General features: G+C 39.3%; 2 protein-coding genes across 2 annotated transcripts in view; one reads left to right on the plus strand and one right to left on the minus strand.

Moving 5' to 3' along the window:
* Positions 1 to 16,395, plus strand: part of vps37ba (VPS37B subunit of ESCRT-I a) — a 37,940-nt gene extending 21,545 nt beyond the window's left edge. The window contains exons 3-4 of the mRNA XM_072587406.1: positions 12,599 to 12,681; positions 13,767 to 16,395. Of these exons, the coding sequence (XP_072443507.1) occupies positions 12,599 to 12,681; positions 13,767 to 14,258 (575 nt within the window). The 3' untranslated portion in view covers positions 14,259 to 16,395. The remainder of the gene's footprint in view (positions 1 to 12,598; positions 12,682 to 13,766) is intronic.
* A 7,163-nt stretch (positions 16,396 to 23,558) lies between these two features.
* Positions 23,559 to 26,406, minus strand: part of hip1rb (huntingtin interacting protein 1 related b) — a 142,065-nt gene continuing 139,217 nt past the window's right edge. The window contains exon 32 of the mRNA XM_072587407.1: positions 23,559 to 24,328. Within this exon, the coding sequence (XP_072443508.1) occupies positions 24,278 to 24,328 (51 nt within the window). The 3' untranslated portion in view covers positions 23,559 to 24,277. The remainder of the gene's footprint in view (positions 24,329 to 26,406) is intronic.

Consider the following 26,406-nt stretch of genomic DNA (forward strand, 5'->3'; position numbering starts at 1 on the left):
ATCCTAAAACCTGACAGGTCTCCAATGTACACGGCCAGCATTCAGCTCTTACTCTTATCATCTTTCTGGATCCCATTGCTTTATGATTTGTCACACCTTGTCTGATGTCACAATATTGGATGAACAAAACATTTCTCTAACCAAATATTGGAATGACTGCTGCTATTGCCTTTGGCCCAAACACTCCTGGTAGTCATCTGAACCTGAACCATACCATGCAGTCTTGCTATGCCTGACTACAAGATAAGCTTACAACCATAGATTCACTCTATCACTAGTGTTGACTACATGTAGCTCAATAATATTATCCGACTTCAACTCTACAACATTGTTTTCTGCCATTGATACTCGCAACCATACCTTTTTACTTGAAGACTTGATAAATACTCTACTGGCTTGCTTTTTATCTTACATCCTGCATAACTTTGCACGTGCAAAGTTTGGTTGTCCATATCTTAACTACCTATCCAATGAACCTTACACCCATGTGCTTGCTGACCTCCATGTCTCCAAGTCCGACAACTCCTAAATCTTTTACATACCTGCCTCACCCCTTTCTGTCTAACCTCTAGCCAAGCAAGCCTTTGAGACTTCTGTTCTTTCAGTCTGGCCTCTTGCACCTTCCTAAGTTTTAAGTATTTCATCATTAGTAGGTGAGCTTTCAGCTGCTAAATGCCTTGTTCTGGAATTTTCTCAACTTCTGCTCCCTCATATTAAAACATTTATATCTCCATAATTCCTTTCCTCTTTTAATAGGTTCTTGAAGGCCACTCTCTTTAATCAATGCCAAAAGCTTGGTCTGTCTTGTGTAGCTCAGTGTCAGGAAGGATTTGCTGACATCTTGCTACGATAAAGGCAATATCAATACATTTCCAATGATCTCTTTTTTTAAAAAAAAAGAGAATCCTGTTTTACCATTGATTTAGTATTTTTCTAATTTTACAGAGCTTCTGTGCTCAAAGTATGTGTCTTTTAATGTACATTACCTCGGGCTGCCACCAAATTGTTTCAGTTTTTAATTTGTTAATTTGTAAAATGCATGAGCTGGTTATCACAGTTGCTGCTCTGCATTGACACTGACTTCCTTTTAAAATGTTTCAAACAATCTTCCAACTGCAACAAAGTACAGGGCATTGTAGATAATTGGAATCTAAATCACTGTATGGCATGAAAATTGGTGATGCAGAACAGCAATCTCCTTAATGGGAGGGGAGATAAATGAAACAATTGTTCAGCAGTCAGTGGGTATTCATAGCCCTTCACTACTCAAGCTGGATACGTGCCTAGTTGGTGCAGTTTTACAGGCTCTACACTGCTTTTAACTGTTGTTTCCATGAAGATATCATGTATTTCTAAAGGGCATCTTGAATATTTTTCCATTCCACTTCTGGTCTGATTTTGAAGTCTCTTGCTAGCAGCTAATTGGCCAAAGAAGATTTTTGTGCCTTGGCAGTAGATCTATCATATTGAAATTAGCAAGGCCAGAAGAAATAATTGGTTGGTTGAACTATATTCAAATTTAGTCCCAGCATTGAACTCTACCTAATTTTGCATAAAATAACTGAACTAATGAGAGCTTTTAGTATCACGTGTGTAGTTAATGGCAGTATCCTCAGGATTTCTTTTTGTTTATTCTTGTAAGCATTCAAACAAAACAAAAATTCGAGAATATGTAGTATGGACTAGTCCACATTTACACTATGAATCTTTTTTTATTACTGTGGTGAAAGTAAAGGTAACCAAGCAATGAGCAGGTTACAAGATTTAAAAAAAACACAAACCTTTACAGCTGTTAAGCACAGCATTAAATACAGAAATGTAACCCGTTGCAATACCTCAGCTTGATATGGTGATACGGATCAAGAAAGGTTTGATCTCCTATGTGTAAAGATTGCTATCAAGATAGCCATAATTGATCCTGGTGTACTGTACTTGAGTTAATTGGCCAGAGCTCCCATTCCTACTCACATTGGCAGGATTATGCTCAGCTACAACACCCAACTGCAGACAAGCTGACTTCTGCTATCCCAGCAACGAGTCACCATCAAATAAAAGCAAAATAGCTGATGTAAAAATCAAAGATCGAATTTTTTTCATTAGCAAAAGTTTATTTACAAACTAAAATCCTGTTGCCAAGTGCCAAGTATAACCATTCTAAATCAAATATAAAAATGCAAAAGAAAAAGTTGAAATTTTGTAGATCAGCATAATTTTACATTTTTGTGTCATTAGAGATCAAAGTTTACCAGTTTAGGGTTAATTCATTGTGCAGATTAAATCTGTAATTTTATTTCTTAATTTAGTCAGTCATTTTGAGTTCTGTTAGTGGCCATTGTGAATTCCGTTGGAAGTCAATTCATGAAGTTTGGAAGTAAAGGAATGGCGAAGTGTGTTCAGACTTAATCATGCAAGGCACCTAAGTAACTTATTAAAATCAAGCAAAAAAGAAGTTTTTAAAGACCTGAGGAAAATAGTGCGGATGCTAGAAACCTGAAATAGAAAATCTAGGCACGAGGGCCTCAGATTGTGATATCAACCCTTTCTTTCAGATGCTACCTCATCTGAGTATTTCTAGTATTTTATGTTTTTGTTTCCATAATACATTTATAGCATTAGTTGGTTTTGAAATGAAATGGAAACTTAATTGTTTTAAATACATTTCTGCATTGTTCATGCTGACCACCAATTGAAGCAAAGGGAAATGTGTTGTGTTGGATCTAATAGGAGGTGACTGGCAGTGGCCCAAGATCACAGTGCATCAGTGATCAACAACATCCCAGGCATGGGAGAACTAAACTGGCAATCGGTCTTTCAGCAAATGCAAACAAATAACAAAATTGAGATTTCCCAAGTGTTTAACATTTGGTATGGAAAATACATAATTTATCCTGATTTGATTTGACAGCCTCTGTGGCACACAAGTATCCTTTTAAAAGGAAAGCAAATAGTATTTTAATTCATCTCACTGGTCCTATTAATAAAGATTACATAGTATGGAGCCTTGACAATACTTGACAATTTCTGCTAAGCTAACTGATCTAAATTATGGTGTGAGAAATGTTTCCATGGTGACTGGAAAATGTGATACTTTTACTGAACTGCAACCACTGTGGAGATACTAATTTTTTTTGTTGTTGGAAGATCTAGACTTGAGGTTTGACACTGTTGCTTATCCAAGGTAAGTGGGATGGCTTAAAGAAAGGTTACAGGTTTAACCGTCTGTGCTAGGGTAGACATGACAGTAGCGGTGGGCAGCTACAATTGCTGACTGCACCCTGAGCAGCAGGAAAGAACCTTGGCCAGGAATGTTTAGCTGTTGATCACTATGCAGTAACCCATGTTGGAATTGTGCATTGTAGGTGCAAGTTGCAGATACTATTAGGTTGTCCCAATGATGCCCATGCATTGGACTAACCTGCTGCCTATTAAGGATGCTATGTGAATAATGTCCTGTTTTGGCAAGATAGCGCTACACTAATTACTAATAGAATCCATTGTGAACCACAGGAATATTTTCTTACTTACAGAATTATTTGCAGTGCTGTCAAGTTGTTAGTCATGCAAGCTGATCGTGTTTCTTAATCACCATCAAATTGGGAAAGGCAGCAACATCTTTTGTTGAAGTCGAATTGTTTTGCAGGCTGATCAAATTAGGTTCATAGCATTTGAGTTGTTGATCCACAGCTGTTTTTGGAGTCACATCTGCTACCTCCAGCTTGTTGGTATGGAGGACTATTGAGATTAATATGGGCTTGGAAGATTGGTAATTTGCAAATGTGTAAAACTTGACGTGCAAGCAAAGAGAAAGAAAGGTTAATGAAAAAGAATCATTTGGAAGAAGTAACCAGGATTAGATGCAGCTTGTTTGACTTGCAGCAAACAAGAAAAAAGATCAACAGGTTAGAGGCAATAAAAAAAGGAAATTATTTTGAGTGCACTTTTTTTTTGAGACCATTGTCCAAACTGTGGTGTTCAGTATTACCCAAGATTATTACATTAGTACAGGAACAGTGTTGATAGTCTCTAGTACTACTTAATGCTGATGAAAATCTCTCTAGAATCATGTGCATCTGAATCTACCTCTTACCAATTCACCAACAGAGGTGATAGCTGCTAGTGGGGAAAGAGATTAATTTACAATCAACATACTTTTATTAACCATTGAAGTAATGACAAGTGCTTGCTCTAATCCTTCACAGATATTTAAAAGGAAACTTGCTTTGCTCCAATGTAATAAAATGTAGTTTGGTTTTCAGTTTAATTATGTGAAACCAGTTTAGCAGTAATCAGTGAAGTGAGATAAATTTGAAAGAACTAATATTTGCTGTTGAGCCTGCTTGCCTTTTTTTATAAAATAAAAAATGCAACGGAGAAAGTATTTTCCACTTTTTTTATGCCTAGATTTCCATTCACTGCCTCTTGTTGAAAGGTGGGTGATCTACTTCCAAGGATGCTTTTGCTGTCCCTTCAACTACTGTCCCTTTGGATAATACCACCTTATCACCTTAGCGTAACTAAAATTGAAACTTTCCGGGGAAACATTGGCATGAATCTGCCTCATCGAAGTGCTGTGTAGTCTGTTTTCCAACGTGTGTAGGTTATGCAAACCTCTCCCTTCACGTTGCAAGGTGGATGCATATTCTAATACATCTGATTCAAAAGGTATTTGGCAACATTTATCAGTCAGAAGATTTGACTTTGTTTCCAACTGTGGAGGTCAGGCTGAGCAAGATGTTTATAGTATATCTTGTTTAGATTAAACTTGTACTAGCCAGGAGGAAAGGTCTGATATAGCTGTTAGTGCTACTTCTCGCTAAACAGTTGAGTATTATTTTTAACTTGTTAATTTATTGGACTTGCAACTAGCTGCATTCAGAAGTTCAAACTGCAATTACATACAAGAAAACACTACTTTTGAAGCATGTTAGCGGTTTTGTTTAGACTTAGTTAAATTTGAAGTCATTGGAAAATTAACCTCTTGAATGCAACATGGTTCCTGCTGAGGGCAGGAAAATACACCCACTTTTATAAGCACATTATTTCCAACAAAATAAAAGTGAAAATTGTCTAGATTAAAAATAACTTGATAGTCCCGTATGTTTGAGCTGCTTTTTAACCATTTCACTTCTTGTAGCTGTTTGTTTTAACTCCACACTCATGTTCCATTTTGAAATTATTCTTAAAAACTACACTTAATCTCAACTTCCTGTGTACAGTGCCATTGGAGATTGACTGACTAAGATGAATTTGCAGAAGACAATAGTCAAACCACAATTGCACTGTACAATTTTTGTCATGCCAGAGGAGGTGATTGCCTACTAATGGTCAGACTATTAATCCAGAAACTCTGGTAATGTTGCAGGGACCAGGGTTCAAATCCCAACATGGCAGATGATGGAATTTGAATTCAGTAATATCTAGAATTGTCTAATGTTGACTATGAAACCATTGATGGTAGGAAAAACCCATCTGGTTCACTAATCTCCAGGGGAGGAAATTTGCTATCCTGATCTACATGTGACTCCAGACCCACAGCAACGTGGTTGACCCTCAATTGCCCTCTGAAATGGCTGAGCAAGCCACTCGGTTGTATCAACCACTTTGAAGTCTCAAACAAAATGAAAGCAGACAGGCCACCTGTGCATCGGAAATGATGACGGTTGAAACAAGCCTGTCAAGCCTGTCAACCCTGCAAAGTCCTCCTCACTGACCTCTGGAGGCACGTGCCAAAATTGGAAAAGCTGTCTCACAGATGAATCAAGTAACAGCCTGACCTAATCATACTTACAGAATCATACCTTACAATACCATCATCATCCCTAGGTATATCCTGCCTCCCCTACAGAAGAGGCCCAGCAGAAGTGATGGCATAGTCAGGAGGGAGTCACCATGGGAGTCCTCAATATTGATGCTAGAGATCATGAAGTCTTGGATAAAACATGGGCAAGGAAACCTCCAGCTGATCACATGATGTGCTCTCTTGACTGATGACTCTCTGCTTCTCCACATTGAGCAACATTTGAAGGAAGCACTGAGGATGGCAAGGGTACTGTATGTATTCTGGATGAGAGATTTCAATGTCCTCCTCCAAGAGTGGCTCTGTAGCACCACTACTGATCAAGCTGATTCCAATCAAAAGGACATGACTACTAGATTGGTTCTGTGGGCATGTTGTGAGAGAATCAATAGAAGAAAGCATACTTGACTTTATCCTCGCCAGTCTGCCTGCTGCAGTTACATCTGTCCATGATAGTATCAGTACAAGTGACCACCACACCGTCTTTGTGGAGATGAAGTCCCACCTTCATGTTGTTGAGAATACCTTGCATCATGTTCTGTGGCACTGTCTATTTGCTACATGGAACAGCCTTCAAACAGACTTAGCAACTCGACTGGGGATCCATAAGGATCTGTGGGTCATCTGCAGAGTTGTCCTTGTACAAGATCTGCAACCTCATAACCCAGTTTGTCCTAACTCAACCACTACCATCAAGTCAGGAGATCAACTGTAGTTCAATGTAGAGGTCATGTCAGAAGCAGCACCAAGCATATCTTAACCAGGTTGACAGGTTATTCTGGCCATTAATCTACACTCAATCATCAGTAAGGTGATGGAAGGTGTCATCAGTGCTGTGAAGCAGTAACTGGCTGGGTGGCATCCAGTTTGGATTCCACCAGGCCACTCAGTTCCTGACCTCATTACAGCTTTGGTTCAAACATGAATCAAAGAGCTGAATTCCAGAAGTGAAGGGACAGTGGTAGCCCTTGACATCAAGGCCACAATTGACGCAGTATGGAATCAAGGACCCGTAGCAAAGCTGGAATCAATGGGAATCGGGGCAAACTCTCCAATAATTGGAGTCATACATAGTACCTCGGACAATAGTTGTTGGTCGGTCATCTCGGCTCCAGGACATCTCTACAAGAGCTCCCCAGAATAGAATCCTAGGCCCAACCATCTTCAACTGCTTCATCAAATGCTTTCACTTCATCATAAGGTCAGGAGTGGGGACAGTTGCCAATGATTGCATCATTTGTGAATCCTCATACTGAAGCAGTCTGTGCTGAAGTGCGGCAAGACATGGACAGTGTATCAGCTTCGGCTGAAGAATGACAAATAACAACATTTGTGTCATAAAATGCCAGGCAATGACCAACCCTAATAAAGGACAATCTCACTACTGCCCAGTGACATTAAATGGTGTTACCATCATTGAATCCAGCCACCTGCCCAAGCAAACCATTGACCAGAAAACGAAGTGGACTCATCACTTGACCTCCCAAAACCTGTCCACTATCTGCAAGGCAAGTCAGGAGTGTGGTGAAGTAATTCCCACCTGCCTGGATGGGTCAGCTCCAACAATACTACAGAAGTCTGAAACTACCTAAGACAAAGCAGTCTGTTTGATTTGTGCCACATCCACAAACGCTGTCACTCCATCACTGACACTCAGTAGCAGTAGTGTGTTAAAATCTCCAAACTTCACTGCAGACCTTTGCCAAAGATCCTGGGGCAGCATCCTCAAAACCTTTCCACCAAAAGGACAAGGGTAGTAGATACATCAGAACGCCACCACCTGCAAGTTCCCCTTAAGCTGTTCATCATCCTGATTGGAAACATACTGTTGCTCCTTCACAATCGAATTTCTGGAATTCATGGCCTAATGGTGTTGTGGGTCTAGCTACGGTCCCTGGATTATAGCACTTCAACAGGCAACTCACCACCACCCCCTCAAGGGCAGCTAAGATGAGCATCTCTGGTTTGCCGGTGTTTATTGCTCACATGTCATAAGTGAATTAAAACAAAACAATAGATGTATTAAAACCGTGGAAAAAATGGTGCTGAAAATTATGTTCTTGAAAAAAGACACACTGCTGCTTCAGAGAAGGATGTTTTATGGAATTTTTGTTTTAAATCATTCAGGAGTGAATGAGGCAAGACAGACTTGCTGAGGCAGTTTTGCTTTTTAGGGAAAGATGAATGAGCACTTGAAAGCAGAGGGTTTATGGAAGTGAGCAAGCTAGTGGTATTAATTTTGGTTTTGTTCTTAAAAAGCCACCATTGATATAGTTGCCTACTTAGTTTTGTGCTGTAAACTTTAATATTTCACTTTGACTCTAGTGCTACTGATTCTGCTGAGAACGTTTTGAAGAGCTAGGTCCTAAATAATGATCAGGACTTTGGCACATGGTTCAATTTGTTTTGGATTAAACACCAGAAAATTGGATGTGTAGAGTAGAGAGAAAGATTTTAATTTATAGGGCCCTTGCAGCAATACTTCAATGGTGAGGGGGAGAGAGAATGGGTTGGGGCAAACATAGGGTCAGTTATAGTATGACAAAAATATTAATGAGGAAGGAATGGGAATTGAATTATATGGGTGGGGGGTGGGGGGAGCGGTATTAGAATAAGGAACAGTTGAGAGAAGTTGAAAGCACCTCTAACAGTAGCTATACTGTTCCTCTTAAGGAAGAAGAGGAACTTGCAGCAAAGGGTACTCAGATAAATTATTTAATTTTGATTTTGACTGGACAAATCAAATTGACAAAAGTATTTAAAGAACGATCTTCATAAAATATATTCAAGAAATTTCCTGTGAATAAAATGCATTCAACCAAATCGGGAGCAGGCTGTTTTTGATTATGCTGTTAGAATATCACATGCAGATCAACTGATACGCACATCCAAATCTGGAGTCTGAGTCTTCAACATCAATTGCAAAGACATAAGGGGTGAGTTTGCGAGGTTGAATTGGGAAGTTAAATTATCTGACAATAGATGAACAATAATGAACGTTTTAAAAAAAAAAATTTCACAACTCTCCATAAATATGTTTCATTGAGGAATAAATGCTCCATTGTGAAAGTAATTCATTGCAGCTAATCAGAGCAATTTAGAATGGTTTTAGCTTGAAAAGGTGTTTAATGTTTCCAGGAGTGGTAATAAACTCAAGGACTAGAATCTTTTAGAAATCAGCAAAGGACTGATGAAGACAGAACACCAGCTATACAAGTAAGCCAGTGAGAAGCTAGTCATTCTCCCATTGTAACAACTGCTCAAAACAAAATAACATATCGTGAAAAGTCTTTAAAAGCCTGAGACATAATAAATTATAATGGAGAATGAGAAAATATGCAAATATTTTTGTATTTGTTTTCATAGAAGATGTATGCAAATACCAGATATAATGGGGAAACAAGTAATTAATTTTTTCATCACTTTTTTTATTACTGGGATTAAAAACTAACCACTAGCTTCGGCCCAATGACTTCCATCATATGGCTCTTAGAGGTGGTGATAAAGGTGTATCCACTGGTTCTGATCTTCTAAAATTCTCTAGATTTTGTAATATGCGGGTGGGGAGAAAGCAAGGAGCCACTTGCCAGTTCATCTGACATTCATCTGTGAAATTGCTGGAGTTTGTCAGTAAGGAATTGGTAACAAAACAATTGTAAAATCATGTGACTAGGTGGAGTCAACACTTCTTAAAAGGAGATTGTCCCTAATGGTTATTGTTTAAGGATGTAACTATCGGGATGTACAATGGAAACTGAAAAAGGGGAATGTATCTAGATTTTTCGAAAGGCATTTGCTAATGTATTACCTCAGATGTCATAGAATATGAGAATGTTTTGAGATTTGTTAAGATAACAGGCAAAGAGCTGATCATTTTCAACTTGGGAAACTTTTACTAGTATAATGCTGCAAGGGTCAGTGAGGCCTCACTACTTACAACCTTTTTATGGTAGGTGAAGATATACAGCACATCAAAATTTGCTAACAATAACAAACTTAAGTGCGCAACACACCAATGGGATATTGGCCTGCTAAGTGAGTGGATCAATTGAATGCAACATGAGGAAATGTGAGATTAACTTTGAGAAAAACAGAAATATCTTTTGATGGTATGAAACTGTTAAATATTGTTTAAAGGGATTTGGGTGACCTTGAAAAACAAAGTTAAGTACAGCAGCCATTTGGAAAAGTAAATGGTATTTTAATTTATTGTACAGATGTTGAAGTACACGAGTAAAGAAGTCTCATTATTATATAGGACTTTGTACTTCCGGTGCCATTTCAATGTGCAGTTTTGGCCACCTTCCCTAAGAAAGGATATACATGCATTAAAGATGGTGCCACACAGGATCACTAGAATCCTTGTTTGAAGGTGTCCTGAGTGGAAAAATTGAATGGAATGCATCCATCTTCAATGAGGGTTGGTCTCATTGAACCATGTTTCAGCCAGAGGCTGGTTCCCCAAGCTGGAGAGTCTAGAATGAAGGTACATAATCTCGGCATAAGGTGTTGACTGTTTAGGACTGAGAAGAACAGAAACCTTTTCACTCAGGAGATTGTGCATCTTTGGAATGTTCTACCTCAAAGGACTGTGGAATTTCAGACATTAAATATATTCAAGGCTAAGATCAATAACAGATTCCTGGACACTAAAGGAATAAAGCGATGAACACTTTTTGTCAGTATTCACTTTGACAAAGGGCAATGTTAGTGAGAATACAGGTACAGTCTAGATTAGATGGGATTGCAGTTGACAGCGGGGAGGTTTTAGCAATTTTGGATGATCTGAAAATCTGGGTCGGATTGGATTTATTCTCGGATTCTCTGGGAAGCTAGGGAGGAGATTGCAGAGAGTGGTGGGCCTGTGGAATTCATTGCCACAGAGTGCAGTGGAAGCCGGGACGCTAAATGTCTTCAAGGCCGAGATTGATAGGTTCTTGTTGTCTAGAGGAATTAAGGGCTACGGGGAGAACGCTGGCAAGTGGAGCTGAAATGCGCATCAGCCATGATTGAATGGCGGAGTGGACTCGATGGGCCGAATGGCCTTACTTCCACTCCTATGTCTTATGGTCTTATGCAGAGCCTTGGCTGTGACCTTTGTCGTCATTGTCAACAGAAGTAGTGCCAGAAGACTGGAGGATAGCAAATGTTGTTCCATTGTTTAAGGGAAGTTGAGACAACCCTGATAATTATAGGCCAGTGAACCTTACTTAGGTTGTGGGTAAGGTGTTGGAAAAGGTTATAAGAGATCAGATTTATAATCATCTAGAAACAAATAATTTGATTAGAGATGGTCAAAAGAGGTCTTGTGAAGGGTAAGTCATACCTAACTAACCTTATTGAGTTCTTCAAGAAGGAGACAAAACAGACGGATGAAGGTAAAGCAGTTGATTTGGTATATATGGACTTCAGTAAGGTGTTTGATAAGGCTCTACACGTTTGGCTATTGCAAAAAATAAGGAGTTTTGAGATTAAAGGTGAATTGGATCAGAAATTGGCTAGCTGAAAGATGACAGAGGGAAATGTTCATCTTTGAGCTCAGTTACCAGTGGTGTGCTGCAAGAATCTGTTATGGGGCCACCGCTGTTTTGTCATTTTTATATGGGTTAGTAAATTTGCAGATAACACTAAGGTAGGCAGAGTTGTGGATAGTCCCGAAGGATGATGTGGGTTACAGAGGGACATAGATAAGATACAAAGCTTAGTGGAGAAGTGGCAAATGGAGGTTAATGCTGAAAAGTGTGAGGCAATTCACTTCGGAAGAAATGACAGGAATGCAGAATACTGGGCTAATGGTAAAATTCTTGGCAGTGTAGATGAACAAAGCAATCTCTGTGTTCCAGGTGCATAAATCCCTGAAAGTTGCCACCCAGATTGATAGGGTTGTTAAGAAGGCATATGGTGTGTTGGCGTTTATTAGTAGGGGGATTGTGTTTCAGAGCCACGAGGTCATGCTTCAGCTCTACAAGACACTGGTAAGGCCACACCTGGAATATTGTGTACAGTTCTGGTCACCGCATTATAGGAAGGATGTAGAAGTTTTGGAAAGGGTTCAGAGGAGATTTACTAGGATGCTGCCTGGTATGGAAGGAAGGTTTTACGATAAAAGGCTGAGCGAGCTGAGGCTATTTTCTTTGGAGAAAAGAAGGGTGAGAGGTGACTTAATGGAGACGTATAAGATAATCAGAGGGTTAGATAGGGTGGACAGAGAGAGCCTTTTACCTCGGATGGTGAAGGCTAACATAAGTGGACATAGCTTTAAATTGAAGGATGATAGATTTAGGACAGATATCAAGGTTAGTTTCTTTACTCGGAGTAGCAGGGATGTGGAATGGTTTGCCTGCAACAGTAGTAGACTCGCTGACGTTACAGGCATTTAAATGGGCATTGGACATGCATATGGATAAGAATGGAACAGTGTAGGTCAGGTGGGTATCAGATTAATTTCATAGGTTGGTGCAATATCAAGGGCCGAAGGGCCTATACTGTGCTGTAACATTCTATGTTCTATGAATCTTGAAAATTAGCCTTGATTTTATTGAATGGCAGTGAAGGATTAAGAAGTCATGTAGACTAATCCTATCATTCACTCTTATATTGTGTACTTGCCACCCAGGTCAGAAGCAGTTTAATTCTACATACCGATTGCGTTTATCCCATTTTAAATTATTGCAAAATGTGTTCTTTGAAACTCCATGACACTGCTTCAAATACATCAAAACAATTTTCATCTGTTTACCAAAATATGCAACATGGCTAAGTTTGTGGAAAATTCTGACAATAAAACTATTTTCTGTACAGAAAGTCAATCCAGTGGGACTTCACTAGATGTACTACTCGCACTGCTACAAACAGAAGGAGCAAAAATTGAAGAGGAAACAGAGGTAAATTATCTCCTGATCCAAGTATTTAATTAAAAAATTAGGGTGTTTGTTCAATGAGTAACTGCACCACAAGTTATGTCACTGAAGAAGGTGGAAACATTGAGGAAGTCCCAAGCTGAATCTATTGTTTACTGATTTAATTAAGCCCAGAACTTGGGTTTGGTTTCCCTGGGCTATGAAAGAGGAACATATTCACACTGGCTTCCCACTCCTGTTCATAATCCGACAAATCTATGTGGAGCGGTGAGCTGTTGGCTGAGAGTAGGCTTGTGTTAATCTATGATTTTCCCCTTAGTCTCATGAGCTGTTAACATTTTAATCTGAATTTCAGGTTTTTGCAGTTTATTTATTCGGTTTGGAAATTTGTGTGGAAGAAAACTGACACCGATTACTAGACAAAACTAGTTTCTTCTTCAATTGTACCATTATTTCCACTTACAAATGGATTATTTGTTACTGTGCTCTCTTTTAAACAAAGGTGTCTAAGAGTGTTAATTTTTACGAGATTAACAAATGGCTGTTTAGATTTTGTTTTAGTATCCATTCCCAATTCAGCATTTCTAAAGGAGGCAGAGACCAAGTCTATCGTGTCTACTACATCAGCAACATAACTGACCTATTTCATTGCAGTCATTGAGAAAATATATTGTTGCACGGCAAGAAACAAGCTTCTTACTAGGAAGTCATACTGAATTAGAGACAGACCCTTATTCTGTTTGTTTGAAAATTTCCATATTCAAACAAAATAGAACATCTTTAATTACAAAACAAGTAATGTGCATATGGGCAGCAACTGGTGAGCACATAGTTGAGTGTTAAATGCTTGTTAATTGATACATTAAAGTCTAAGTGTTGAAGCATCTATTTGGTACAGATTTTCAATGATAAATTAGTGATTTCAAATCCAGTTGTTAAACCATAATGAATCTGTTCTACATGTAAAGATTAGTTGTGCCTGTTCATATGAATGTTATGTATTGTAGATGCGTGATAAGATGTGTGAATCACTGTTTTGATTTTCTCCTTGGTTGCAAAATGTAGACATTTTGAGAAAGCTCTTGATGGTTTTAATCTCTCATTTTCAGATCATGGCGCAGGAGTTTCTGGATGGCGAGGTGCCATTGGACATTTTCATTGAGCATTATCAGAATAGAAGGAAACTGGCTCATCAACGGCGGGTAAAAATTGAGAAGTTGCAGGAGATTGTCTTAAAAGGACCAGGGTTAAATCAAGCACGGTTACCACAGCTACCGAATGAGCCAGTACAGACAAATCAGAACTCTAACTCCATGGAATCAAACACTCCCCCTGTTATGCCTAGGAGGGTTCCACCACCCCCACCTGTTCAAACTGGTGCCTTTCCCACTCCATTTACAAGTGCGGCCCTGGGAGCAGAATCAGTACCTCCTTATCCAGTATCTGCTGCTTTCCCTCCTATCCCACCAAGATCCGGAAACAGTGCTCCAATTTCCACATCTCAATTAGGTTATCCACTACAGTACAGGCCACCTTGTCCTCCACCAGTCGCTCAGAAAGCTGGACAGCGTCCTCCTCAACCAGGTTTTATTTTGCAGTAATTTTACAAAATTGGGTCCGTTGCACTTTTTGTGTAGGTGCTTTTAATTCTGCTGAAGTGTTTAGTGTCTCTCAAAGCATACGTGACCTATATTTCTATGATAGGGAACTACATCTTTTGTGTTAGGAGACTGCAAATGATAAGTTTCCTTCCACATGGCATCTTTCATAAGAATTTCAAAAAATTATGTATAGCAACAAAGTTCTATTTTGTGGCAAACACTTTTTTTGGATAAAATGTTCAAAGACGTAATGGGGCCTTTACCCCACTGTTTCAATTTTATAACTCTTTTTGAATCTGTTGCACTTTTTGGATAGAGACCATTAGTTGAAATTCATTAGATTCAACTGATGCAAACATTTACATTTAAACAAAATACAAGTACTTACATAGGAAGTGAATTAAAATTTAAGATCAGCCCAGTAGCAGCCGATTTCTGGAAATTTTAGAGCTAAGTTGATTTGTTCCTGAAAATTTATATTTTTCAGCTTTTATATACTGTAATTCTCCATAGACTGATCTTGGCAGGTCTTGGTATGCTAGCTATTTTGGTTCCTATAGAAAGGGTGGGGTGAGGACACCGAAGATTTGTGTCTATATGATTGGGTATCGCTTTTTTTCCAACTTTCTGTTGAATCTGAACTGTTTTTGAAAGGGGGGGAGGTTTGCTCATCTCCATTATTTCATATGAATAGAGTAAATTGGTTGAATATTGATTATTTTTCACTTCAATGTCATGCTAAAGTTTCTTAACTAGATCAGTTAACCAGGATTGGCCAGAAAGCTGAAATATTGGCTTGTCTTATTATTACATGTACCAGCCACTTTAAATCTTTACAAACCTGTGACTATACAGTGCATAGTTCTCTTTAGCCACTTGTGACTTCTGGCTTTAATTATAAAGCTTGATTAAAAACTTGTCTTCGCACCAAGATGAAAAGGAATGTATCACGTCAACTGTCTGTTGTATGCCCTGCCTTTTTGAAGTCAATGTATCTGAATGTCAGACTTACCACAAGTTTCTGCCTCTCTTCGAAACATTATAATCTACAACTAACTATCCTCCTCAAGTTTTTCTATTGAGAGTTACAGGAGCTAGATTCTATTTTAAGTGGTTACCCTGTAATGAAATTCACTTAAAATTGTGCAAGTATATTGAGTAAAAAAAATTAAAGGAAGAGTGTCAGATGACCATTTCACCAGATGAATTAGGAAAACTGTATTACTTCAGATTTCTTCTAAATCCGTAAGCTGCATTGCACAGTTGTCTCTTTTATCTGATCAATGATTCATATTAAGCAGTTCCATTCAGGGTTTAAAAGCAAATGGGCTACTTCATTTATTAGCAGAGTCATGACTCAAGGTATCATATGGCTGAATATTGAGTCTGAACATATGTTTGTAAATGTGCCTTAGCAATATTTGTCATAAGGGACCGTGGGAAATGTTTTACTTCGTAAACTTGTGATGCTCATGTGAGCAGTACTTTTATGAAAATGTATGTATTTTGGGGAAATGGAGTGGGAGGAGGAAGGGGAGTATTGATGGTAATCAGATTATTTGACTATTTAAACTAGTAGTGTGCAGTATGTTGAATAACAAAACTGTAATCTCCTATTGTTGATATTAAAATTGAGCAAATTAGTTTGGTGGTAAGATACCTTCTGTTAAAATGTGCTATTGCAAGTGACTGACAGTTCACTCTCTCAAATGTATTTTGTTATGATATTGAAGTTGCATGTTGAGTTGCACAATCTCTGTGGCATATTTTGCCATTTACAGTTCAGTCAAGTAACATAGTAACATTTTAAATCTAACAATTGAGCAGTTTTTTGAATATTTGTGGGATAACTTGGTCCAATTGCTTAAGTTGGCTTGAAAGATTAATTGTCTGCAGTTTTTTATTCCATCAAAAATTGAAAATGGTTATGATAGATGGTAACTATGTGCCTACAATAGGAAAAACTCAGCACTTCAATCTCAAATGTTTTTTGAAGTAAAATATTTGACAACACACTTTTGTGAAGTTTGTAGTTCAGAACTGTTTATATTAATTGTTGTAGTGGGTGAGCTACAGGAAGTTACCTCAGAATATTTTAATCATTCTATTAATAAAACCCAAAGTACTATAAACACTTTTCCTGTGACTCTAGTTTAAATTTTTCTAGATTGTCAGTAAAACATGTCCTTTAATGGCCATGTGAGTCATGAGCTGAGTTTGATCTCCTTTTAACATTACATTATTATAATTAATAAACATGAATCGTGCATATTTAAATGGAAAACTAACATCATTAGAGTGAAATGTGAGATACCGCTAAATATTTTCAGCTTTGAGTTTGAACAAAACAATGTCTTACTGCAATGCTGCATTTCTATGCATGCATCTTTGTTACTCCATCTAGTGATGTCCATAAATAGCCTATTCATAAAGGCTATGACTCATGTTGCAGTGTATGTAGAGTGCACAAAATCCTTACAGCAACAAGCAGTGTTTTAATTGGAATAATTTGTGACAACTGATGTTCATTGTGAAGCATATTAACTCAATGCAGATAAATTATTCTAGTATTGGCCTAGACTTCATGCACATCTACAGTTCCAGAAGACACTATCTTTATTGCTCTCTTGGGCTCCATAAGTTAGTTTATTTCAATGATGGGTATTTCTGCAGCATTTTTATGTAACAAAGTATCCCATGGTACTATGGATGTTCTTTTGCCAATAGAGGAGGTGATTGATTAAAAGATAATATAGTTGTATTTTTTAATATGAACTAATGAGAGAGGCTTATTTGGAACCCAAATTAGAGCACCAGTGATTAGATTAAAAGGTGGCAGGGGATCTGCTCAGTGGATCAGTCTGGGAAGAGCAAGAATGTACAAGGGTATTGTGCTGGAGAAGTTTGGAGTGTTCATGGTAATGGACGATTTAATGCGCTGTGTCATAGTAAACAGTGGAAGACTGGGTATGCAAGAAAGGGGAAATCATTTAAGAGGTGAATTTGTGTTATGATGAAACTAAGTCATTGAGCAGATCATTACTCAGTGTTTCAGTTTCAAGCTGATGAGTGCCTGGGTATGGAGAGATGAAGTGGTTCAGGTGACTGAAGCCAGCAGATTGTCAAATTAAAAGTTCAACTGGTTCATGAATGTCCTTTGGGGAAAGAAACCTTGCTTATGCGATTCCAGACACAGTAATATAGCCTAGCAAGCAGGTGATTTACCTTCACCTCCATGAGGGTAATTTGTAAACAGCAATCGATGCTGGCCTTACCATTGCCTATATTGTATGATTGAATCATAATGAGTAGTCATACAGGTTGGTGATGTTCCATTCATCAGCTCGTCTATCATTGATCAATGTTTATGTGAATACAGGAATGAAAGCAAGCTGGAAAAGTTTTGAAAGTGATCAAATTGAGTTGTGGCAGGTTGAATGAAAGCAAAGATGAAGTTAGCACATCCAGGATAAATATGGGGATAAAATTAGAGTCCTGAATGACCATCCCATTAACTGAATTATGACCCATACACACCAGCAAGTTTACATGTTTAAATCCATAGGGTTGGGAAATCTCATAGGGTTTAAGTATGGGTGCTTTCTAATTAAGGTTTGTATTCTTTTTTTTAAAAAAAGCTGGATATTGGCTGAGGACTTGAGCAGTTTCAATTGTCTTGAGGGGCACTTGGTCTAATTAGATTAGATTAGATTCCCTACAGTGTGGAAATAGGCCCTTCGGCGCAACAAATCCAGACCAACCCTCCGAAGGGTAACCCACCCAGTCTCATTTCCCTCTGACTATTGCACCTAATACTATGGGCAATTTAGCATGTCCAATTCACCTGGCATCTTTGGACTGTGGGAGGAAACCCACGCAGACACGGGGAGAATGTGCAAACTCCACACACAGTCGCCGGAGGCTGGAATCGAACTTGGGACCCTGGTGCTGTGAGGCAGCAGTGCTGACCACAGAGCCATCATGCCAATGTTCTTCCATTGATGGGCAAAGATTGGCAAAAACCTGCACTAACTAGGATCTGAACATGGAAGAACATCACATTAGCTGTGGGAGTTTCTCTGTGGACAGAACTTATCCAATGACACCAGGCGAAAGTGAGGACTGCAGATGCTGGAGATTAAAGTTGACAGTGTGGTGCTGGAGAAGCACAGCAGGTCAGGCAGCATCTGAGGAACAGGAAAATTGGCGTTTCAGGCAAAAGCCCTTCAGGAATCATCCAGGTCTTATCCAATAACACTTGAGACAGATGAGTTTTAAATCATTACATTTTATTTATGAACCAGTAAGATTACATGAGAACTATTTTCCTGATGGCTCAATGAATAAATGCACTCTGTGGAAGCCTACAGTTGGTTAGAATAGCACTGAAGGTGAATAAATTCAGTCTCACTCTTGGCAGAAAATATACATCTTGTTTAGTGTGGGGCTGAACATGAAATAAATTTGGAATGCACTGTTTGGGAAAGATATTGTTCATAGTTGGGATGAAAGGTTGAAACTAAATTTTTCTTTGCAACAAAATTATTTGTGACAATGATGATGTGTACTGTTTTTAGTTTTCTCAATGGAGCTCGGTGTTAGCAATATTCCCAATGGATTGCTTTGAATGCAGAAGCTAGCTTAAGCTTTTGGAGCTTTCTAGTATGCAATGCTTGATATTTGTTATTTGCTCAACGTGATTGGGTTTTAGAGCTGCTGCAGTAGGCTGTAGGTGCTCAGAGGCAGGGATAAAAAATGTTCAGGTTTTCTGCTTTTCACCAATATTCAGTACGTGAAGATAGGACTGATCTTGAATTCCTGCGTTGTCATAACTTTGCTTAACAGTCTGTGCACATAAATGAAAGCAAATGGGATAAAGTTCCTTCAGTGCTACATCAGTACAAAACAGGATTTCCTGGTTTCCACTCAGCCTTGAGTGGGATACTGGATGACAGCCATCAATTATACTAAACCCTGATATGTAAACATAATGGGAGAGGGGGAACAAAATGTGTAAGCCTTTCAAAGCATTAGGGTAAAGCATTCTAGACATTAGCTGAATATGTTGGGGAATGGATCTGAGATTCCAAAATCCCAGTTTATAAATTCCTCCTTTCTAAAAGCATTTGCCCTTGATTAGGATCTGCATGCGCTATTTCTGTTTTATCATCAAAAGTTAGTTGGTGTTGCTGAAATGTCACATTGACAGTAAAGATGCAAGATTTATCCAGGGGCTACATTGGGACCAAACTCCAGGCATTAGGCTAGAAGAGGAACAGACAAATGTTTCAAGTAGCAAGTGAGTGCGAGAACGCTGCATAATGTTGTCAGAAATATTAAATCAGTGTACACACATACTTCCAATTTTACCCTAGTAAGTTCATATTTTGAGTAAAGCATAAGGTTATAGACACTGGTGACCAGATTACTTGCAGAATCACAAGAGGCCTGAGATCAAGACCAAGTAAAATAACACAGACCAAGTTAAATTTTGAAGTTTAGAACACGGATTGAGGAGTCAAAAGGAGCAAATTGCTGCAAATGTTGGAATCTGTACTGAAAACTACAAATGCTGGAGGTCACAATGGGTCAGCCAGAATCCATGGAGAGAGAGTATGCTAACATTTCAGATCTAGATGACACTTGAAAGCTAAAGTGAAGCGTGGAGGGGACAGCATTTATGCAATAGTTGGGGTGGGGTGGAGGAGTTATGGTGATGGGGTGCAGAGTGCTAGTGGAGAAAGGATGTTAATACAGAGGAACCTCAATTATCCAAAGGACACTGGTGGGAAGTATTTCATTCAGTTAATTGAATGCCAGATTACATAGTTTAGCCAAGCATTGGGACCATGCGATCTTGCCGAATAATCTGATATTCGGACAATCGAATGCTGGATAATAGAGGTTCCTCTGTAGTTCGGGTTAAGTGATCGGAATGTGGGAATAGCAGACCACTGGTATGGCTAACTGCCAGACTGGAAAGAGAAGCCAGTCCCACTGGGATGAGGGGAGGGGAGAGAGGACATGGAGAACAGAGCATGTAACAAGTAAAGCTAAACGAAGGGGAAGAAATGGTAGAATATAACCAGTAAAGTAAAAGAGAGGAAATGCAAGTTGATGCACAGTTTAAAGATGTTGAACTCAATATGAAGTGCAGAAGGATGTAAAATGCCTAGTCTGAAGATGAAATGATGTTCTTCCAGTGTGATTCACTGGAGCATACAGCATGAGCACCAAAAACCTTGGCTGCTGGAAACAAACATTAGAAACCAGTTGAGATTGAAGTGAATGGTGTCACACTGGATCAGTTTCATAAGTTCTTCTCTATTTCAGAACAAATAAAGAGCAGATGCAATACTAAAGACAGAAGAAGGTTAGAGATAGCCAGAATTAGCTTTTGAGGTTGAAGGATGTGCTAACAACGACAAAACTCTAGCTTATTACAAGGAACAAACTCAGCTGTTACAAATTCTCCTCTTCCTTGTATGCCTGACAAGTTTGGACAGTAGGTAAAGATCTGCAGAAGAAATCACATCCATTTTTCAAAACGTAGGGTTAAAATTTTCCATCCCAATAAGCCCCAAATGAAGAGGTGTTTGACATTGGGAGAATGTAAAGGACACGGAAATGCGATATCCATGAAAGAAAAATTAGTAATTTGACTACTTGATCAGAACTGAAAAGTCTCAAACTTGGATTGCCACTTTCCACTTTGCTGAAATGGGGGTCAATCTGGATGTAGTCAAATGATGGATACTACAGTGAGTGTGAAGATTGTGTAAGGTAGATGAGTATGGCATTAGCAAAACAACATCTTTCCTTCCCTTGGTAGATGTGGAGACATCTCATCCAATCCAGGTAACATCAGACTTATGCGTAACCAGCATTATTAATGTCTGCTCTGAATTTTTTAGCCCAACTAATGTCCAACTTCTCTTTGCCTTGGGATGACTACTGCAGAAATTCAACCTTAAAGGCATCAAGGCAAAGAAGCTTTAAGTTGTTAATGCAAATGTTCTCAGCTTTTTCCTGAGGCAGGATATCGCTAGCCAATAGTATCATCCCTTTCCTATCTGTGCACCATTCACTTCCACCCTATCCTATCTGAAAGGCAGCAGTTACTTTTTTACCTGGGTATTGCAGATTTTCCAATCCTCAGCTTTTATGTTTACATAGCAAAAAAACCAACAGTTGCCATTTAACTTGCTGGTGACACTGTGTATCAACCACACCCACTCCGTGCCAAGCAACACTGTGAGCTGAATAAGAGGATGTGACCCAAGGCATACAATAGATAAAAAGTTTTTGTTTGCATTGGATGAAGTGGGAAACCGGTGACACTGGTCACAAGTATGCATTAGTAGCTCAGTAAGCCACACCATTCTTAATTCATTACTATGGGAAGAGTTTCAGTTGGCGGCAGAAAATTTTGCAAATGATAAATGTATAAGTTACAGTTAAGAACAGGGGAGGGAGGAGGACAAGGGACCAATGTTCCATAAGTAAAGTAACCTTGGGGATTGACCAGATGTGGGATCAAGCTGAGGTCAGAGAATGAGGGACAGACAAGTAATCGTGCCTGAATTAAAATCTTATGGCTTTTAAATGTTACTTTATAATATTTTACTCACTCATCTATATCTGAGTGATGACCAAGGCTGGCTTTCCACAGAAGTGCCAATGGACTCAGGTAAGGATTCTTAACAAGCAAACTTTTTTGAATTTTAAAGAACAGGTGGTCCCAATTTATGAATGTCTGACTTACAAAGAATATCACAGATTAATGCTAAATATCCAATACACACAAATATTTACTTGTGCTTACAGATTTCAGTATTTGATATTTCACAAATTGACTTAGGAATATACTCAAGAATGGGACCTCTGTAATCCTGGGGTTATTGATAGTGAAGTGCATTATTGCTGTTCAAATTTATTTTGCTTTTGGATACATTTTAATTCTTAAATACTAAATAAAATATATGTAGCTTGTTACTAATAGATAATGGTGATCTCCTTTCAGCTGACAAAATGATCAGGAGAGCAATGGGCACCCTGAACGTTCTAATTAGTGACTTGTAAATTGTTATTTTTCTAAAACATTAACCCACTCACTCCAGTCACCAGGTATATTTTTAGATCAAGGGGCATGTGTATTCCAGGAAAATAACCTTGTTGTTATGGTTACAGTTCATGTTGCCTGCTACCCCAGAATTGGTCAGTTGCAAGGTTAATTGCGAATGTAGCAGGACTCTCAGCTGACAAGTCATTGGAGAGGGAAACCAGGAGCTTGATGGGTTCTAGTTGTCTTACTGGTGGAAATATCTTCTCCATGTCTACGCTGTCCAAGTTTCTCAATATCCTCAAAGTTTCATCCTTCTGAATTCCATTGGTTGAGGACTCTGGATCTATACTCAATCTTCAAATCACAAGCCTTTCATACCCAGGATCATTCTAGTGAACCTTTTCTGGTCCCCCTCCAAGGCCAATACATCCTTCCTTAGACATGGGGCCCAAAACTGCTTGCAGTATTCCAAATGTAGTTTGCCCTAGAGCCTTATACAGCCTCACCAGTGCACCTCTGCTCTTTAATTTCAAGAATACCAGAAATACATGCTAACATTCCATTTGCCTTCCTAACTGCCAAATGAAATGGTATGTTAACCTTAAAAGCATCCTGAAGTAGGACTCCTAAATTCGTGCTTCAGATTTCTGAAGCCTTTCCCCATATAGAAAATAGTGTATTCTTCCTACCAAAGTGAAATTTGCACACTTTTCCAAATGATATTCCGTCTGCCACTCCATGGCCCACTCTCCTAGCTTGTCCGACTGCAGTCACCTCACTTTGTCAACACTGTCTCTTCCCCCACCCCCAATCTATCTGATCTTCTAAGCCCCATTTACCTTTTCACAGTATCTCCATGGTGTCTTTAGAACTGTTCACCAATAGGGGACACTGCAGCAAAATGGGGTGGGGAAGATTCCGTATTGGTCTGCTCAACTGCTGCCTGTATGGATGTCCTGGACAGTGTTGCTGTGGCTGGGCAGGCTCCTGGTCCAGATGTTCACTTCAAAGCTCTTCCAAAAGGAAGGAGGTGAGTTTTTATCCAATTCTGACTCTGGCTAATGTCACTAAGATGGCTAGATCCATATCCATGTTGAGTTAAATATCATCTTTGTTGATGCAGATTTATCATCATGCTGCCTCACAATGAGGCTGCAATGATCCATCTGGTGTTTGGGTAGACTTAAGGATTTTCTCATTCTATCAAATATGTCAGATCAACAAACAAGCACAGCTAAGTGTTAATAACCATTTATTTCCAATTTCACATTTAAAATACATGTTTTCATACATGAAATTCAGAAACATGGCTGAAGACCGTTTATGTAGCAAATTTGTTACACCTTGACTATTCCTAATAAATATACCCCACCCATTAAAATATCCACTTACAAAAAGACTTTCCTCGATAGATTTCATTCGAAAAATGTAGTTTCCCAGGAAGGTATGTACAAAGCTTCTGAAATTATTTTACTAATATTTCATTACTTCATGGATAGTGTTGCTGACACTTTGCAGCAAATCGTCAAATTTTCTGTCCCGGCAGCAATGCTCAAGTGTACCAGAATACTTTAACAAACTTTGTAGAAAAAAATTTCAATATAATTACTAACAGTCTGATTTATGATAGATTTCTCTTCACAAAGGCTGCAAATGAATAGTTGCTCTGAGAACAGTTGCTTTGATGTAGCTCCTCCCATTCTGACCCACTTGACCAGTCTGTAAATTAATCTATGCTTACAATAATGTGATTATTCTGTGATAAGTTAATGCCTGTCCTTTACGTTCCAAACAAATTATTTTTGTTTGATTGGAAGCAATCTGATTAAAAACAAGTAATTTGATAAAATGAACAAGTACATTTCTGGAATGTAACACTGCCGTCATATGAGCAGCAGGGAGGAGACCATCCCTTCCCCCTTCCAAAACACTGCAGACATTTTCATTCCTTTCTTCAATGATAACTTCGTAAATGAGAAATATAAGTTGCGTCGGCTGCATTTAGCTGCAAAACAACATTGGATAATTACCAAAAGGCAAGATTATGCTCGGGTACAACCCCACTACTACCCTAGCAGCAGGAGTGGTGAGGGTGTGGACCAGGGGGCTGTCGGGAAGATAAATTTTCCTGTTGAATACTTAGCTGGTGAATAGGTGAGTAGGCGGTAAGCACTCAACAGGAGTGGACGCTGACACTTGGACTGCTAGGTACACGAACCGAGCAATTCAGGCTTTGGCTGAATTCATGAGCCTTCATGTGTGTAATGTCTCCTACCAAAAAAAGACCGAGTGGAGGGTTGGTAAGGTAAATGTTTTTTTCTGCTTATTCCATCTCTCTTGGCAATTTAGAGCAGAGGGAATGGAGGCTAGGGCAGTTGCATGCTCCTCTTGCAGAATGTGAGAGGTGAGTGTCACCATTAGTGTCCCTGCTGACTTCACCTCCAAAAAGTGCACCCAACTCCAGCTCCTCTCCGACCACGTTAGGGAACTGGAGCTGGATGAACTTCAGTTCATTCAGGTGGCTAAGGTGGTGATAGAGAGGAGTTATAGAGAGGTAGTCACACCTAAGTTGCAGGATATAGGTAGCTGGGTGACTGTCAGGAGAGGAAAAGGGAATAGGCAGACAGTGCAGAGACCCCCTGTGGCCATCCCCCTCAACGATAAGTATACTGTTTTGACTAGTGGAGTGCCACAAGGATCGGTGCTGAGTCCACTAGTTTTTGTCATTTATATAAATGATTTGGATTTGAGCATGAGGTATAGTTACAAAGTTTCCAGATGACACCAAAATTGGACAGCAAAGAAAGTTACCTCAGATTGCAACGCGATCTTGACCAGATGGGCCAATGGGCTGAGAAGTGGCAGGTGGAGTTTAATTCAGATAAATGCAAGGTTCTGCATTTTGGGAAAGCAAATCTTAGCAGGACTTGTACACTTAATGGTAAGGTCCTCGGGAGTGTTTCTGAACAAAAAGACCTTGGAGTGCAGGTTCATGGCTCCTTGCAAGTGGCGTTGTAGATAGGATAGTGAAGAAGGCGTTTGGTATGATTTCCTTTATTGGTCAGAGTATTGAGTACAGGAGTTGGGAGGTCATGTTGCAGCTGTACAGGACATCGGTTAGGCTGCTCTTGGAATGTTGCATGCAATTCTGGTCTCCTTCCTATTGGAAGGATGTTGTGAAACTCGAAAGGGTTCAGAAAGAATTTACAAGGATGTTGCCAGGGTTGGAGGATTTGAGCTAAAAGGAGAGATTGAATAGGCTGGGGCTGTTTTCCCTGGACCGTCAGAGGTTGAGGGGTAACCTTAGTACAGTACAGCACAGAACAGGCCCTTCAGCCCACGATGTTGTGCTGACCATTGATCCTCATGTATATACCCTCAAATTTCTGTGACCATTTGCATGTCCAGCAGTCCCTTAAATGTCCCCAATGACCTTGCTTCCACAACTGCTGGCAACGCATTCCATGCTCTCTCAACTGTGTAAAGAACCCACCTCTGACATCCCCTCTATACTTTCCTCCAACCAGCTTAAAACTATGACCCATCGTGTTAGTCATTTCTGCCCTGGGAAATAGATAGAGTCGATAGCCAGAGACTATGCCTCTCATTATCTTGTATACCTCAATTAGGTCCCCTCTGCTCCTCCTTTTCTCCAATGAAAAAAGTCCAAGCTCAATCAACCTCTCTTCATAAGATAAGCCCTCCAGTCCAGGCAGCATCCTGGTAAACCTCCTCTGAACCCTCTCCAAAGCATCCACATCTTTCCTATAATAGGGCGACCAGAACTGGACGCAGTATTCCAAGTGCGGTCTAACCAAAGTTTTATAGAGCTGCAACAAGATCTCACGACTCTTAAACTCAATCCCCCTGTTAATGAAAGCCAAAACACCATATGCTTTCTTAACAACCCTGTCCACTTGGGTGGCCATTTTAAGGGATCTATGTACCTGCACACCAAGATCCCTCTGTTTCTCCACACTGCCAAGAATCCTATCCTTAATCCTGTACTCAGCTTTCAAATCCAACCTTCCAAACTGCATCACGTCACATATAGCCAGGTTGAACTCCATCTGCCACCTCTCA

The sequence above is a fragment of the Chiloscyllium punctatum genome, chromosome 17, assembly GCF_047496795.1.
Source record: "Chiloscyllium punctatum isolate Juve2018m chromosome 17, sChiPun1.3, whole genome shotgun sequence".
NCBI classification, from domain to species: domain Eukaryota; kingdom Metazoa; phylum Chordata; class Chondrichthyes; order Orectolobiformes; family Hemiscylliidae; genus Chiloscyllium; species Chiloscyllium punctatum.